The 17,556-nt window shown below is 42.1% G+C and overlaps 1 protein-coding gene across 3 annotated transcripts; it reads left to right on the top strand.

Moving 5' to 3' along the window:
- The first annotated feature begins 840 nt into the window (after nt 1–840).
- LOC134865077 (transcription activator BRG1) lies at nt 841–17,399 on the top strand. 3 transcript variants are annotated; one of them, XM_063884478.1, is made up of 34 exons: nt 841–1,011; nt 1,459–1,709; nt 2,109–2,241; nt 3,424–3,960; nt 4,543–4,641; nt 5,031–5,289; nt 5,521–5,647; nt 5,759–5,932; nt 6,052–6,225; nt 6,329–6,502; nt 6,604–6,651; nt 7,227–7,357; nt 7,638–7,695; nt 7,770–7,879; nt 8,013–8,160; nt 8,440–8,603; nt 8,713–8,779; nt 8,857–8,967; nt 9,487–9,729; nt 9,832–9,945; nt 10,055–10,162; nt 10,485–10,571; nt 10,907–10,953; nt 11,036–11,202; nt 11,351–11,514; nt 12,094–12,354; nt 12,445–12,522; nt 12,629–12,847; nt 12,982–13,244; nt 13,621–13,729; nt 13,856–13,957; nt 14,573–14,705; nt 14,884–15,023; nt 15,703–17,399. In XM_063884478.1, exons 2-34 carry the CDS (start codon nt 1,497–1,499, stop codon nt 15,736–15,738), a joined length of 4,998 nt encoding a protein of 1,665 aa, XP_063740548.1. In that variant the 5' UTR covers nt 841–1,011; nt 1,459–1,496; the 3' UTR covers nt 15,739–17,399. The 3 variants fall into 3 exon arrangements, with proteins under 3 accessions (XP_063740548.1, XP_063740547.1, XP_063740546.1); XM_063884477.1 differs by having other exon boundaries at nt 14,570–14,705; XM_063884476.1 differs by having other exon boundaries at nt 12,964–13,244; nt 14,570–14,705.
- Nucleotides 17,400–17,556: the final 157 nt, after the last annotated feature.

The following is a 17,556-nucleotide window of genomic DNA, read 5'->3' as shown; positions in this document are numbered from 1 at the left end:
TTTTGTTCTTCATACAATGAAACTAACATAATGAAAATGTGTTGGCATGCAAATGTTGATGCTGCATATTTAATTAAGTTCTTAAATGCCAGAGATACACTAAATGCTAAAGGATTCTCATGTAATACAACCATGCTGCAGTTAGAAAACAAATCTTCTGTGTACAGTAAACGTTAGACCGGATATGCAGTTTGTGCAGCTACAAAATGTTGCTGTAGTTTGGACGTAGTGTATTTTAGGTGATGTCCCTCAGAAGTACTGCAGTTGGTCATGGTTAGTTTGTCTATTTGTGAATCTGATTTATTTAGTTTAGCATTACTTGGAGATAGGTGCACATATATAAAAATAAAAAAAAAGATTCAACTTTATTGTCATTGCACAGAGTACAAGTACTAGTACAACGAAATGCGGTCTCTGCATTTGACACATCCTAGTGTTAGGAGCAGTGGGCTGCCATTATGTACGGCGCCCGGGGAGCAGTGTAGGTAACCAGTGTCTTGCTCAGGGACACCACGGTGGCACTTGGTCTTTCGGGGACCTTCCAGTTCCCAGGCCAAGCCCCTATGGACTTTTGCCACCACCGCCCTATTATGAAGTTGGTTAGCTTTCATTCTGTGGAAATCATCATGATAAAAAAACATGTGTTCATGAAAAGTAGCCTACCCACCACCAAGTCCTAAGAAACCTGTTTACATTGTAAAAACAATCCTTCAAATACCTATTGATGACTCCATGTACATACACTGTATACGCCTGCAGTACAGTTCAATGGAGCGCTGCTGTAGCTCCGCACGCATGCGCGCTGCCGCACAGCCGTGACTAGACATTCGGTCATAAAAACGGAGGAGGGGGCGCTCGCGCCGCGTCGTTGAAACAAATCAACGCTTGAAGGCTAATACTAACAGGGTGAGTAGACTAATTGCGTCAACTGCTGCGTTTTCTTCTATCCCCGAAAACATCAACTACAGGGAGCGCAGACATTCACCCAGGACCGCTGTCCTGTTGATGCGGGTAGGTCAGTAGCACAAACACAAACCGCCATTCCCCTTTTTTATATTTAACGAGACAAGCTTTCATGGTCTGAGTAAGAATGATCTCAGTAGCATGGGCTCATGTGCACAATTTACCGTTTCCCCGCGTTCAGTTCAAGTGCAGTGGCAGACCCTGCAGCTGTAATTGCATATGGGCGCAACGGGTGATTTGGTGCAGCGCAGCGGGAGAAAATAGAGATATGAGAGGCATAAGATAAAATTCAGCCAAATGTTGCAAAGATTTTGCACCAACTTCATTTATCAGTAAAGCAGAGTTAAATTGTCAAATTATTTCCAATAATTTTCTAATCAATCCGTGAACAAATGCTATTTTAGATCACTTAACTTTTCCCGTATTGCATTGCCATAGTTTAAAGTTTTGGAGGGATCCTCTTCTCCATCACTCGCTCTCCCCTTTCTCTCCCAGATCTCTGCTGCTCACCCAGGAGCAGGAGATCCAGGCCGATGTCAACACCAGATCCCCCCATGGGAGGCACACCTCGTCCAGGTCCTTCCCCTGGCCCAGGTCCTTCCCCTGGGGCTATGCTGGGCCCCAGCCCTGGGCCCTCTCCAGGCTCCTCTCACAGTATGATGGGCCCAAGCCCCGGCCCACCCTCTGGGCACTCCCAGCCAGGGCCCTCTGGATATGGCCAGGACAGCATGCACCCTCTTCACAAAGTAAGGGTGTTCAAAACACTGAGAGACACCACCACTATTAATGCTGCTCCATTGCAATATACAGCGCAAAAACAAAAAACATTTCCCTTAATTTGGTGTTTGTATGCTGTTCCTAAAGCGTTAACCAATCCCTATAACATGTTAAATAGTAATATAAGAACCATTTATAGGGAAGTGATTAATAATGCCATGTTTCTAAATATTGTAAAAACTATGCCTGTCCCATTATCTTACAACTCCTTATGTTTAATATGATATTATCACCTTTTTTTTTTTTACATTCATCCTAATGTGTTTTCCCCTAGTACAACTATACCATGTTTCCAGCTGAACCTACCTAAAGATTTCTCCTCAGGATGGTAATTTAATTTGAACCCCGATTGATTTTGTATTCTGCAGCCCATGGAGAGCATGCATGAGAAGAGCCTGAGTGAGGAGAGCCGCTTCAGTCAGATGAAGGGACTGTCTCTGAGACAGGGCGGGCACAGTGGCATGGGTCCTCCACCCAGTCCTCTGGACCAACACTCACAAGGTAGGAATGCTACCGAGACTTAAGCAATATCTTATTTCCAGCCTTGCGTAAGTTGTGTTCTTCTGTGATTGTGTAGTGATGAGGCTTGGTTGGCTTATGGGGAGTTTCACTGTTGAAACAATTGAGTCATTATTTTCAATTTGTTTCTTTTACAGAAGCACTATTATTCTTTTTTGCATTTTCCCTTTCCTGTTGTGTGATATATAGGATTTTGTGCATGAAAAAGGTCTGCAAAGGCAAAAATCCCAAAATTCTCTCCCACACTCCCCTCTTCTGAAACGCCTCAATTTGTCATCTTTGTTACTTCTATAACATAGGGACTTCACTATATAACATTCGCAACACATTGTACATGATAGGCTAAGGGCCTGGACATCTCTAAGTGGTTGAACAATCACAACAGAGCAGGCCAGCTAACCAATCAGAGTAAACTGAGCTCTGGTTTCAGACAGAGGGGGAAAAGAGATGCTGCAGCACAGACAGAATGAGAAAAATAAAGATATTTTTTAACATTAAAGCATGTAAACCTGTCAGTAGAAGCACAACATACAAATATGAACCTGAAAATGAGCAAAATATCAAAATACAGTACAGTGGCCCTGTCTTAAACCACCACTGTTAACAGTCAGGCGGAAACTTTTTTTGCTACGCCTCTAACTGCCCTCTGCTTTATGCAGGAAATGAAAAAAGACAGACTGGTAGGCTTAGCCCTTTGAATCACAGTTAAAAACATTACGAAATGACCATCTGGCCGGGTGTGAATAGTGTTGGGAAATAATTTACTATTCATCCAGCTACTGTTTGCTTTTGTTAAAAGGAATAGTTTCGTAAATCAGAGTTACGATAAATGTGAAGCTATATAGCCATCAGACAGTTGACTTAGTTAAGCAAAAAGAATAGAGATGAGGGGAGACAGCTAGCCAGGCTCTGTCCAAAGGAACAACATCAACATACTAGCACCTGTAAAGCTCACTAATTATACATATTATATCATGTTTGTTTTAGGTTGCAAAAAACAACAATTTGTTGTTTTAATGGAATTGTGAATGGGAATATTTCTTTCTCAGACAAATATTTCCTGAAATATTTAACTAAGAGACCCAAGGTGAGTGATTCTGTACTGTTTCCATCCAACACAGCTTTCATCGACCTTTGTGTCCGTCTTTCTGTCTGTGTTTCCAGGTTACCACTCTCCGTTAGGGGGCTCTGACCATTCCAGCCCTGTCCCTTCAAACGGCCCCCCCTCTGGACCTCTCATGCCATCCTCCTCTTCCTCCTCCTCCTCTGGTGGTCCTGGCTCTGCCTCTACACCTTTAGATGGCCCCGGTGTAGATCCGCACACTCTGGGTCCCAATAACCGGCCTGGCCCTCCAGGCCCCAATCCAGGACCCAGCCTGGGCCCTGGTGTCTCCACCCTTGTATCTGGCCTTGAATCTGGAGGCCCTCCTGGTCCTGGAGGTCCTGGTGGCCCGACTCCCTTCAACCAGAACCAGCTTCACCAACTCAGAGCCCAGATCATGGCTTATAAGATGCTGGCCCGGGGTCAGCCCCTGCCAGATCACCTCCAGATGGCTGTCCAAGGGAAGAGGCCGATGCCTGGGATGCAGCAGCAGCCCATGCCAAGCCTGGTTCCTGGAGCTGGAGGCGGGCTAATAGGGGGACCTGCAGGGCCGATACCAGGGCCTGGGCTAATGGGCTCAGGCTACAGCCGCATTCATGGTGAGTATGCATGGACTGTGTCTGCATTACCAAGCTATGTCCTGTGTTTGCTGACTGATAAAGGTCAAATTGTGCCTCTTATGATGTACGAACACACTTCTGATTTTTGTACATATCTATGATTTATTTATTTCTTGGATTCACCTTTTTTTTCTTTTTTTTTCCTCTTCAGTTAGTACTCTTATCAAAATAAAAATGAACTAAAGCCATCTTGCTTACACAGTCCACAAGTACTTTGTCTAATGCAAGAGAACAACATTTTAAAAACGAGGAACATTAAGGAAAACCTATGCTTTTAATAAACCAATGGTTACACTGATCCAATTCTTAATCAAGTAGGACTATCACACCTGGGTAAGAGCAGGTTTTGAAGGTTCCGTAACTTCAGGAGCAAATGGAGTTAATTTTGAGTATTTAAAATTAGTAGAGAGATACAAGAGACATTTCATTATACTTTAATTAGCTGCACATTTCCCCAAAAGTTCTCCTCTTAAAGTCTGCTTAAAATATTTTTGAAATGTCCCGTTAGACATGTACTAGCAGATTTAAAGCTTAAATTAGCTGTGCATATTTTTCCTATAGGAATGATGGGTCCCAACATGCCTCCTCCAGGACCATCAGGCACTCCAGCTGGGATGCAGATGCAAAACCCAAATGGACCTCCCAAGTCCTGGCCTGAAGGTGTGTGGTGCTGCTGTAACACTTTGGGAAACCTGTCTCTTGTTGGACATGTATAAAATCATAGGACGTGAGAGCCGGTATGTCCATATTAATTGTAGTTATTATCACTAATCCATGTAAACACTTTACATTTTTTATGTTGGTGCCTTATCCTCAGTGCCGCGCATGTGCATCCTCACGGGTGTGCACAGTACAAATAAATGGGAAATACTCTTCAAACCTTGCTCCACTATCAGTGGTTATAAACTCCACAGATTACCTTTACATTTGAAATGCATAAATTCCTTCGCACCCAAAGATTTTCAACAAGTTTTTGGCAGAAAACTTTATATAGTTTTTCCTTAAAATATCAGACTTTTCTTTATTTTTTACACTCGACTTCTCTCTAGGCCCCATGGTGAATGCAGCCGCCCCCTCTAACGCCCCCCAGAAGCTCATTCCCCCTCAGCCCACTGGCCGGCCCTCTCCTGCCCCCCCTTCAGTTCCTCCAGCCGCCTCTCCAGTAATGCCTCCACAGACCCAGTCCCCAGGCCAGCCGGCACAGCCTACTCCCATGATGCCTTTCCATGCCAAGCAGAATCGCATCACCCCCATTCAGAAACCCTGCGGCCTCGACCCAATGGAGATACTGCAGGAGAGGGAGTTCAGGTACGCCAGGGGAATCACAGTAACCTTCGTCTCATTTACATTAACTAAGCAGTACATTGCAGGAGAGTTTCTTGGGGTCTATTTTCCTCTTCAAAGCATTCCAAAAGTGGTACACAACTTAAACATAAACATATGCAAGCTTTTTCTTGTATACTATCTACCAGAAGTTTTAAATATCGCAATTACAAAAAAAAAAGGCATTAAAATTTCCAACAAATGACCTTCCCTCAGGTTACAGGCTCGGATCACTCATCGTATTGCTGAGCTGGAGAACTTGCCAGGCTCTTTGGCAGGTGACTTGCGTACAAAAGCTACTATCGAGCTCAAAGCCCTCCGACTACTTAACTTCCAGAGACAGGTATGCATAACATCCCCAAGCTTCACATTTTTTTTATTTCCACCTTCACAACATTACATTTTGAAGGTTTTCAGTGGCGTGGTAAGTCCATGTTTGTCTGTCTATCCACAGTTGCGTCAAGAGGTTGTGGTGTGCATGCGCAGGGACACAGCTCTAGAGACGGCCCTCGATGCCAAGGCCTACAAGCGAAGTAAGCGTCAGTCTCTGCGAGAGGCGCGCATCACAGAGAAACTGGAGAAGCAGCAAAAGATTGAGCAAGAGCGCAAACGCAGGCAGAAACATCAGGTAGAGGACGAACACATTTGTGGTGTTTAAGATTAAAAGTGGTATCTTTAATTGACTATTCTCTTCTGCTGTGTTTGATCTTCACTGTCCTTCATCCCAATCTGGCACTCTGTTCTTAGGAATACCTGAACAGCATCCTGCAGCACGCCAAAGACTTCAAAGAGTACCACCGCTCCATCACAGGCAAAATGCAGAAACTGACCAAAGCAGTGGCCACCTACCACGCCAACACTGAGCGCGAGCAGAAGAAAGAGAACGAGCGTATTGAGAAAGAGAGGATGAGGAGGCTCATGGTGAGAAGAGACAACGGAGACGCAGCTACAAAAGCTTGCAAATTACACCCTCATTGGTATACATACTGTCCTACAAACACTGTGCATATGTCTGTCCTGCAAGGCCGAGGATGAGGAGGGCTATCGTAAACTGATTGACCAGAAGAAGGATAAGCGTCTGGCCTACCTGCTGCAGCAAACTGACGAGTATGTTGCCAACCTCACCGAGCTGGTCAGAGCACACAAAGCTGCTCAGGCCCTCAAGGAGAAAAAGAAGAAGAAGAAGAAAAAGAAGAAGGTATGGAAACACCAGTGATCTGTGTTTGTGATACATATTGACTTTGAGAGATGTAAGTGATCTTTATTGTGATGGGTCAACCTCTTGTTCTTGTCTTGCAGTTGGAGAGTGCTGAGGGTCAGACTCCTGCCATGGGTCCTGATGGAGAGGTGAGCAGGAGCTGTAATGGTGGCATGAAACATTTTTAAAACATAAGATTTCTGCTTATCTGTAGGGAAGTCACTGATTGCATAATACAGTTACTCTTAAAATATGCTGGGTTTACATTTCTGGGATACATTGATTTATAGCTTTTCTTTGTCTCCATAGAGACCTCTTTTTAAATACGTCACATACCAAATTTCATGCAAAGCTTTGCGGGTAATGTTTTTTTACTTTTTATTCTTGTCATGGCAAAAGGTAAAAACTGCACATTTTTGATCAATGAGATTTTCATCAGGCCCAAAGTGGCACAATGTGTCACTGTATCGTGTTACATATATCAAAATGATGGCCATATCCACGACATCCATTACGTAAATAACTGCGAAGGGAAAAACAATTGCAGTGGCAAACTATAAGGTAAACGTTCAAAGAAAACCCAAAGTACATTAAAATGTGTTTACAAAATATTAATCCAAATATCACCATTGGATAAGCTCTTTGTGAAGCTCTGTCTCATGTTAGTTAGCCACCATGTAAACCCAGACCCTGTCCAAAAGATAACCTTCGTCCTCCCCTGCAGCCTCTGGATGAGACGAGTCAGATGAGTGACTTGCCGGTGAAAGTCATCCATGTGGACAGCGGGAACATCCTGACAGGTCTGGACGCACCTAAAGCCGGACAGCTGGAGGCCTGGCTAGAGATGAACCCTGGGTGAGAAGCTTTATATCTGAGGCTATTGTTGTTGTTTTTCTTAAATTAAAATACCATTTAGCAATTTCAGTGGAACACTCCTGGTTAAAACTTTGTGAACGATGAAAAAAGGAGAACAAAGTTGAAACTGACTGCAGTGACGGCGATAGAACCCACGTTTTTATTCCATTCACTTGTGTGGTTAAGAAACCTGTACATAAAGATGACTTTAACAGTTGAAATGTTCACAGACAGTTAACGGTTAGTCAGTTTAATTTGAGTCTGCATGTATTCTTTCCAGTTATGAGGTGGCTCCCCGCTCAGACAGTGAAGACAGCGAGGAAGAGGAAGAGGAGGAGGTGGGTTGTTTTAAAGACATATTTGAAGCCAGTTTCAAATTCACTGCTCAAATCACTGACAAGCGGTCTGGCAGCAGGAAGAGGAGGAGCCTCAGCCGTCAGCTAATCAAGCGGAGGAGAAGAAGAAGATTGCCGATCCTGACAGCGAGGATGTGTCAGAGGTGGACGTCCGACACATCATTGAGTGAGTACACACTTGTTGAATTCATTTTTGTACCATTTATGTTCTTGCACTGCACATGTGCTGATAAGTAATTAGTGTTCATGAAATTACTTCATTCCATGATGGAATAAAACTCCATGTGTCTCCACAACAGAAATGCTAAACAGGACGTGGATGATGAATATAGCGGTGCAGCGTTCGCCCGAGGCCTCCAGTCGTATTATGCTGTGGCTCACGCTGTCACTGAGAAAGTCGACAAACAGTCCAGTTTGTTAATAAATGGACAACTCAAACAGTATCAGGTGAATAATCACAGTCAGATCCATCACATGATATTTTCTACCTGGGCTCGGCAATATGGCTTATAAATAATATCTTAATATTTTTAGATTGGGTGCCCACTAGTTAACAGGCGGCTTATGAAAATACGATACCATCTGACAAGGAAGAAGCTGCAATACATTGAGTCTATTTGAGATATCGCCCACCCCTACCTTGCCATGGATGAAGTTATTTTTAAATGTTATGACTTGACAAAGGAATTAAATGCTTTGCTTGATTCTCCCATCCTTGTCTGTCAGATTAAAGGTTTGGAGTGGCTGGTTTCCCTCTACAACAATAACCTGAACGGGATCCTGGCGGATGAGATGGGCCTAGGAAAAACCATCCAGACTATAGCCCTCATCACGTACCTCATGGAGGTCAAGCGGCTCAACGGTGCCTACCTCATCATCGTACCACTCTCGTAAGAATAAACTCTCAGTTTTTGAAAAATATCTGTTATGTTGTCATTCATCAGCATATTTCCTCTGAATAAATTGTTGAATTACAACAGCGCTGCCTCTCATTGACAGAACTCTTTCTAACTGGGTGTATGAGTTTGACAAATGGGCACCGACAGTCGTGAAAGTGTCCTACAAGGTGGGCGACTACAAATGCTTTTATTGTTCTTAGGTTGCTTTTGCTTTTATTCTAAAACACTGAAACCTGTCTTTCAGGGGTCTCCTGCTGCAAGAAGAGCCTTTGTCCCTCAACTGCGCAGTGGAAAGTTTAACGTTTTACTCACTACTTACGAGTACATCATCAAAGATAAACAAGTACTGGCCAAGGTGAGATGGGATACACAAACAAACACAAGCAGAAGGAAACACACTCAGGCAGTCGTAGTGTAATTATTTTTTGTTATTTGTTTGATTTTGCTTGAGGTTTCCATGTGTTTTTGTTCATCGTCTCCCACTCCCTAAATCCCCAAAGTTTGAAAAGTATTTTATCCTGGCCAATCTGACCGCCCACTCTGCTGCGTCTCAGTGCTTTCTCCTAGGTGCTGCCACACTGACACCGCCTGTCTCCCTCTGTCCTCTCTGACGTCATGCTGTCATGCACTCATGTAGTCATTTAGGCTTCCTGACTGCTCAAAGGTGGGTGTTGAGGTTGAGGCAATACTTTCCCCTTGTGGTGGCTCAAGGCTTTGGCTCGCGACAGAGCCAGGGTGCGTCCTGAGGACACGATGGACAATCTTACTTAAGAGCACTTTCTGTTTTTGGTTGCTTTGGAATCAGGGCGACAGTATAGTGGCAGCTTTATCTAAATGAACTCTTCTGCTCTCCCCAATAAATCAACGCCACCAGATTCGTTGGAAGTACATGATTGTGGACGAGGGCCATCGTATGAAGAACCACCACTGTAAGCTGACCCAGGTCCTGAACACACACTACCTGGCCCCGCGCCGCGTGCTGCTCACAGGAACGCCGCTGCAGAACAAACTACCTGAGCTCTGGGCGCTGCTCAACTTCCTCCTGCCCACCATCTTCAAGAGCTGCAGCACTTTCGAGCAGTGGTTCAACGCCCCTTTCGCTATGACAGGAGAGAAGGTGGGGGGAAGTCGTAGCATCATCACATCCCTTATTATTAAATGTGAGAAAGGCAGAGATAGAGTGTCTTTCTTGTCAAATAATTATTATTTTACTCCCTAGGTTGATCTTAATGAAGAGGAGACCATCTTGATTATCCGTCGTCTCCACAAAGTCCTTCGCCCCTTCCTGTTGCGCAGATTAAAGAAGGAAGTGGAGGCCCAGCTTCCAGAGAAGGCATGTTTCATTTATTATAGCACACACAGCAGACACAGTAACATACTGTACACACTTAAGATGATCTACTGTACTGATGGACTTAATTTCATTCATTTCTCTCCGTCAGGTGGAGTATGTGATAAAGTGTGACATGTCGTCTCTTCAGAGGGTGTTGTACAGGCACATGCAGGCCAAGGGGGTCCTGCTCACTGATGGATCAGAGAAGGACAAGAAGGTGAGGACATAAACACTCGAACTCTGTGAGTGGAAAACTTACCCCAATAAAATTGTCTCTGCTCTATCTAGTCTGTTTAGTGTTTTAGGAAGTAAGTCCTACAATCATTGTGCAACATGAATTATTTGTAATAGGACAAAAAAACGTGGCATTAGAGTATTTATATAATCTGACTTTGTGGAGTTATGAGGATTTATGGACTATGACAGGTCAAGAACATATACTTGGGTTTGTACAAGAGTGTATGTTCGGTTTTCACTATCAGAAAAGACTTGCTTATTTGACAACTCTGATATACGCTTTGTCTCATTTTATTTACCAGGGCAAAGGAGGCACAAAGACACTGATGAACACCATCATGCAGCTGAGGAAGATCTGTAACCACCCTTACATGTTTCAGCAAATAGAGGTACTATTGAGGAGTGCATTGCATAAAGTATTTATTCTCCTACTGCTTGTTTGACTGTGTACTTTTTTGGGATATTAGAAGCACATGAGGTGGCTCTGGCTCAGAAAGTAATAATAATACTAATACTAATAATAGTATTTCTATGGAAGTAAATAAGTTTACAAAATGCTAAACACTAAAGAAGATCAATAACAATAGAAAATGTAGTGGCAATGAAAAAGAAAAAATGATAAGATCAACAAAAAAAACCAATTTGTTTCTGACTTGGTAGTGATAATGCAGTATTGACTTGTATTTGATTGAATAACAGAAGACCTTTTTGATTGCTTTTGCAGGAATCCTTCTCTGAACATTTAGGATTCTCTGGTGGGATAGTCCAGGGGTAAGTGCTGATTCCATTGAAAGGTTAAGATCTCACACACAAATCGTAACCCTTGTAACCCATACACCTACCTTTACGTCAGTCTTGACCTGTATCGGGCATCAGGAAAGTTTGAGGTGTTGGATCGAATCCTGCCAAAGCTCAGAGCCACAAACCACAAAGTGCTGCTCTTCTGTCAGATGACCTCTCTCATGACCATCATGGAGGACTACTTTGCCTATCGCAGCTTCAAGTATCTGCGCCTGGATGGTGAGACATATTACTCATGAGTTAGTCCTTTATTCTCTTTGTATTTTATTCATTATTTTCCTTCAATCTCTTGCATTTCTTATGACCTTGTTTTTAGTTTTACCTTCATTAGCTTTTCTTCTCTTGTCCTACCTTCCTTCAATCTCAGGCACCACGAAGGCTGAGGATAGAGGAATGTTACTGAAGACATTCAATGAACCAGGGTCAGACTACTTTATCTTCCTTCTGAGCACAAGAGCCGGAGGCCTCGGCCTCAACCTGCAGTCTGCAGACACTGTGATTATATTTGACTCTGACTGGAACCCACATCAGGTGTGATGCACGTTTACTTTAGATTACAAATGATGCCATTAAATCAAAATCTTTTAACAAAATTAACCTTTTCTAATTAACGATTTCAATCTTCAAGCACCATGATTCATTGCATTGTGTTTAAAGTTTTGAAAAATCATATACATGATACTGTAAAAAGGTAACTATCGCCATGAAGAATATGAGAGTACTCAGTTAGCCGGAAACATAGGATGGTTGATCACCTTTGGCACTGTGAACGCTAATTGTTGGTCCTTCGTGGCTCTGAATACGATTCAGCCGTGATTTGAAAGGGTAAAAATAGATATCGTAGAGCAGAGGCTTGTGACTTTATTTTTATTTATGTAATCAAAAACTGTCTGCCAAACTGGAATTGATTTGTTGTAAAGTTTATTAGATAATAACCATAATTTTAATTGCATTAGATTAGATTTTTCCAACATGTTGGACAGAATTTCTGTCAAAGCAGTGACCATTCACTACGGTGTCACATGTAGTTTTACTGCTTCTAACCCACCTTGGTTCTTCAGATACAAAGATTAAGTGTAGCTTCAAATGTTGCTCTTTATCCCTCTCCAGGACCTGCAGGCTCAGGACAGAGCCCATCGTATCGGCCAGCAGAATGAGGTGCGAGTGCTGCGTTTGTGCACGGTAAACAGCGTTGAAGAGAAAATCCTGGCTGCTGCCAAGTACAAACTGAACGTGGACCAAAAAGTCATTCAGGCTGGCATGTTTGACCAGAAGTCTTCCAGCCACGAACGCAGGGCCTTCCTGCAGGCCATCCTGGAACACGAGGAACAAGACGAGGTCTGGGGTCAGGAAGTGTGTCTACGCATTAATGTGTGTGTGCGTGCGTGCATCTGAAACACAACATTTAAAACAGTCAACTTGCGTATACTCTGCCTGCCAACCTATGGTAACTGTTTTAAGGAGGAGGATGAGGTGCCAGATGATGAGACGGTCAACCAGATGATCGCCAGGAGTGAGGACGAGTTCGACCAGTTCATGGTCCGTGTTGTAATGATAGATTTAAAGTGTTCCCCAAAGCCTTTACCAAAATGTTCTTCCTACAAATTTCTTCCGTTAACCTTTTTTCAATGTCTCCCTCCAACAGCGTATGGACCTTGACCGCCGTCGTGAGGAGGCCCGTAACCCGCGGCGAAAACCTCGTCTGATGGAGGAGGACGAGCTGCCCACTTGGATCATGAAGGACGACGCTGAGGTTGAACGTTTGACCTGCGAGGAGGAAGAGGAAAAAATGTTCGGACGAGGTTCTCGGCAGCGGAAGGAGGTGGATTACAGCGACTCACTGACAGAGAAGCAGTGGCTCAAGGTAAGTAGGGCAGAGTAGAGGAACAGATGTCAAATTTTAAGACAAAATTAAACTTCTTTGCTTTCGGAAGTTGAATCTTCCTTTGTGATTTCTATTTTTTTATTTTAATCTCTCAGTTTGTGTTTCCCATGCAGGCAATAGAGGAAGGCACACTAGATGAGGTGGAGGAGGAGGTACGGCACAAGAAGACAACCCGCAAGAGGAAGCGAGACCGCGACCTGGATCTCCCTGGTCCCTCCTCTTCGCTGGGGGGACGAGGGCGAGGGGACAAAGATGAGGATGGGAAGAGGCAAAGGAAGAGGGGACGACCACCTGCTGAGAAACTCACCCCCAACCCCCCGTCCCTCACGAAGAAGATGAGGAAGATCGTAGATGCTGTCATCAAGTATAAAGACAGGTAGATCACATGTATTTTTTTGGGGATAAAAAAAGGAAACTATGAAGATTTTTACTGACCTCCTCACTAAAAGTCAGCATAAAGTATTCACAACGCACATTTCCTGAGATATTGTACCCAAAACTGAACACTTTATCTGACTTTCTAATATTTTTTCATAAATAAAATTGAAACCATCAAACGGCCTCAAAAACAAGACATTTTTGTCCACTACAAACACTGGTGAAATCCAATCTTGTATTTTCAAAACATTTCACAAATTGTGTAGGTAAAACAACAACACAATCTAAAAAATAACTAGAACCACAACTCATCGGGAGCTTTCAGTTGTTGATGAATGTGTTTTGTCTCATCTTAACAATGTAATTTTCTGCAGCGCCAGTGGTCGTCAGCTGAGCGAAGTGTTCATCCAGCTGCCGTCTCGAAAGGAGCTGCCAGAGTATTACGAACTGATCCGCAAGCCCGTGGACTTCAGAAAGATCAAGGTTAGATCTGAAAAAAAATGATTCTGTTTGGGTAAGCAGCGTACAAACCATATCTAAAGTCAAAAGATGAACATGTCATGTGACTTTCTCATACTCCCTGATTAACATACTGTGTCTGCGCTGTAGGAGAAAATTCGAGGTCATCGCTATCGCAGTCTGGGTGACCTGGAGCGAGACGTCATGCTGCTCTTTCAAAACGCTCAAACCTTCAACCTGGAGGGATCCCTGGTGAGACACGCTGTACACAGTCTTCACTTCACTCACTGTGGGCAGTTAGAGTAGCTTGAAAACCGGAGTGTTTCTTTTTACAGTTGGTGCTTCTATTAAGGCTTTCAAATGAAGGTTTGAATGTCTGTCAGCATATTTTATGACGTCAATATCCTTAAAAAAAGTCCTTCAACAACAAAATTCTTCATGTAAATAAAATGCTTACAAGGATTAAGTAAGTTAGTTAATTAGTAACCTATTACTACATCATTGTTTTGTATTAATACAACTTGCCAGTGTTTTCTCTTTGTGTGGCTAAGCAGGAGAGCTCACTGTTGATTTTGAAAGGTTCATCAGATAAAACTGGCCAGCACTGGAATTTTATTCTACAAATAATATAACTGTTCCTTTTTTCTTGTTCCCCAATTGTTCAAAAATACTGGGTTTGAACAGAATGAATAGACATTATTTGTCTAAATGTAGTATCTCCTATTGGCCTACAGTAATTCATTTTCAAAAGTCTGATTGGTGAAACACAGAGGGCATTGTGTAAAATCTTAGTAATCATAGATGAATTGTTTATACATGATATTGATAATGAAATTGTTTTCTCTCATGTTTTCATCATGTGAGCAGATCTATGAAGACTCCATCGTCCTCCAGTCAGTGTTTACCAGTCTGAGGCAGAAGATCGAGAAGGAAGAAGAAAGTGAAGGAGAGGAGAGTGAGGAAGAGGAAGATGATCTGGAGGAAGAATCAGAGTCAGAATGTAAGCTTGTCCGTGTGAAGAGTTGTTTTCTGTTGGTTGAATGAATGTGTTGTCATGTGCTTTTTTTCACTGAACATTTTTCATTTGAAACTGACACTTACGTTTATAACACAGAAATGCTTTTGCACACTTAAGATTAGTCGTATATTTTGAACATTACGTAAATGTTTGTCTCCAGCGCGCTCAGTGAAAATGAAGATCCGTTTGGGAAAGAAGGATAAAGCTGGAGATCGAGGGAAGGGTCGCAGCAGGCGAACAGGACGCAACAGAGCCAAACCGGTTGTTAGTGATGACGATTCTGAGGATGAGCAGGAAGAGGTATCTGTCTGTTTCTGTCTGTTCTTATAACCTGGCTTCTGCTATCATATTTCATTATACATCTAAAGCCTTGCTTACCCTGGTGTGAGACAATGCGGCACCGGGTCTCCAAGGGTGGTGTGGCACGAGCTAAGGCATTTGTGCTCATTGCATTGTTAGATCCAGATTTAGCAACAATGCCCACTAATGTATCATTATAAAATGTGTTATTTAAAGTTCTAAAAAAGGTGAACATCAAAAGAATCCACCTTAATTTGCATATGCACTGTTTTTATGTTTATCTTGACATATGTGATGTTTCTTTTGTTGAAAGAACATTTTTATGGCTGTGAGAGTGATATTAGCTTTGCATGAGTCTTACACGGAGTACAGAATGAATGATGGATTTGATATGTTTCTACCTGCTTGATCTTAATAGACATCATGCAGCGTCAGCCCTGCAGAAGCTCAAACATGCAGGATGTAGTTTAATAACTGTGTATATCTCCAATGGAATTCAGTTTCACTTTGTGGAACTCCAGCAAAACTTGCTCTTACAAAAACAAGTAATGATAACCTTATCCCATAAGTCATCAGTTAATTAAAGTATTATCAGACATATTTTTCCTTAATAATATAAATATATATAAAAATTTGAGATATAGACCTTCTCTAGTTTTCTCTCTTATGTCTCCTCCAGGAGCGTTCCCCCAGTGCCACCGATGAGGAGTCCTGAACTGTAATGTGGGAGACAAGCGGGAACAAAGGGATATTCCACCAACTCAAGTATTGCATTCATAGAAAATAAACCATGCCTCTGTCCACTCCACCCACCCTTAGTCAAATTTCATAGGACTCAAATGGAAAAGAGATTTGCATAACCATCAATACAATAACAGCACACATACTATTTCATAAAATACACAAGTTAATTGGACTATGCACATTGCACTGCATGCTACTGCTCAGTGCAAAATGGTTGTATTTATCTTTGTATGGAATATAATGAAAGTTTTTGATCAGTTTTATTGAGGATGTGTTAAAAAAAAACTACTTGGAGTCAGCTTGACTTTTAAAAAACACAAGAAAATACACTGAAGCCATTTATTTATTTTATACTTCTGAATTGCACAACTACAACACCTTCCTTTAAGTCATTTAACATTTATAAACAGTATATTAACATTCAAGAAATTGCTGATAATATATTATGTTAATTCAGTTGAATACAGCTATAAGGACCGTAAGGGTTTTTGGATGTACAGTCATTGTAATTCTCCTATGAAGACATGTTATATATTATTATGTGTTTTCCTTTATTGTCATTAATTGTCTGTTCTAGAACCAGCCTCCTCTACCCTATGCTTACAAGTATACTAAAGGGTGTTTACTTAGTGTTGATATACTGATATAAATGCTAAATAGGAGGACTTCAATTGTTCCCAGTAAAACTAACCCAAGCAGTCTTTGAGAGGAAATAGAAGTTATGTAAGTTAAACTTATTTTATTATTTTTTGGGCAAATTGGAATCAAAAGTGAGTCCTTAGCTAATCTGAGAAGAACTGGTGGGAACCAGTAAAGTGAACAAAACACCTTGAAGGTCAACAGAAAATGTTTCCACCCAGCTTCCTTACCTTACCTTGGTCTTGGACATACACGCTGATGTTTTGCCTCTGCTTCTCTGTGGCGATGTGTTCTTACAACAGCCAGCCGCTTTGGAGCCACTGTGATTACCGAGGTGTGTGCACATCACATATTTGTGACCGGGGCTCACTGTTTGAGTTGGATATCCAGCCAGCTGTGGGCACAGGGTGTTTCCAGACTTCTCAGAAGCTCTTTAGCAATGCACCACAGTCATTACCTGACTGAGGTTTAATAGTGTTGGGTCCAGGTCACTGTTTTTAAAGTACAGTATAAAACAACCTCACTGCTGCTGCTGCATACCTGCTACACTTCCAATATAAGCACTTATAACTGTTGATTGTAGACTTAAAGAATCATGAGGTCGCAATTCATCATCGAGTACTGTAGCTTTAATTGCTTCTCTTTTAGTTGTTGTGTGGTGATTTTAGGATTTCAGTAATTGATGTATTTTTTATGTTTTTTTTATTTCAAGACAAAGGACCAGAGGGACAGTGGCTCCTCTCTGCTAGTGATTGCCTCGTGGCTTTACGGTGTTTGATATACTGTATAGAGTATTTTTAGAGTATAATGTCAATGCACGTGTGTACAGCTCGCAAGGTCAGTACTGTACTTTTTTCATTATGTAACTAGAGTGCATACATACAACCAAAGCATCGACATTTTCTCCACAACATTATAAAAATGTGTCTGTATTGTGTAGTGGTCATCATCTCTGGGACTCAAAACGTAACAATAAATCACAGTTAAAGCAAATGTTGTTTGTGTGATGTAGTGTTGAGATGATTTATTGTTTAATAAGCAATTGTATTGATAAATGCTTTGAGTCTCTTTTTTTAGGCGAAAATGCTGGTGCTTGTTTCCAAAATGTGTTAATTTGCTGCTTTTCTTTGTCTTATAGTGAGAGTATATA

Source organism: Eleginops maclovinus, chromosome 5 (assembly GCF_036324505.1).
Source record: "Eleginops maclovinus isolate JMC-PN-2008 ecotype Puerto Natales chromosome 5, JC_Emac_rtc_rv5, whole genome shotgun sequence".
Lineage (NCBI taxonomy): Eukaryota > Metazoa > Chordata > Actinopteri > Perciformes > Eleginopidae > Eleginops > Eleginops maclovinus.
Note: the sequence above shows the minus strand (reverse complement) of the source record. Positions and strands in the feature narration are given on the sequence as shown.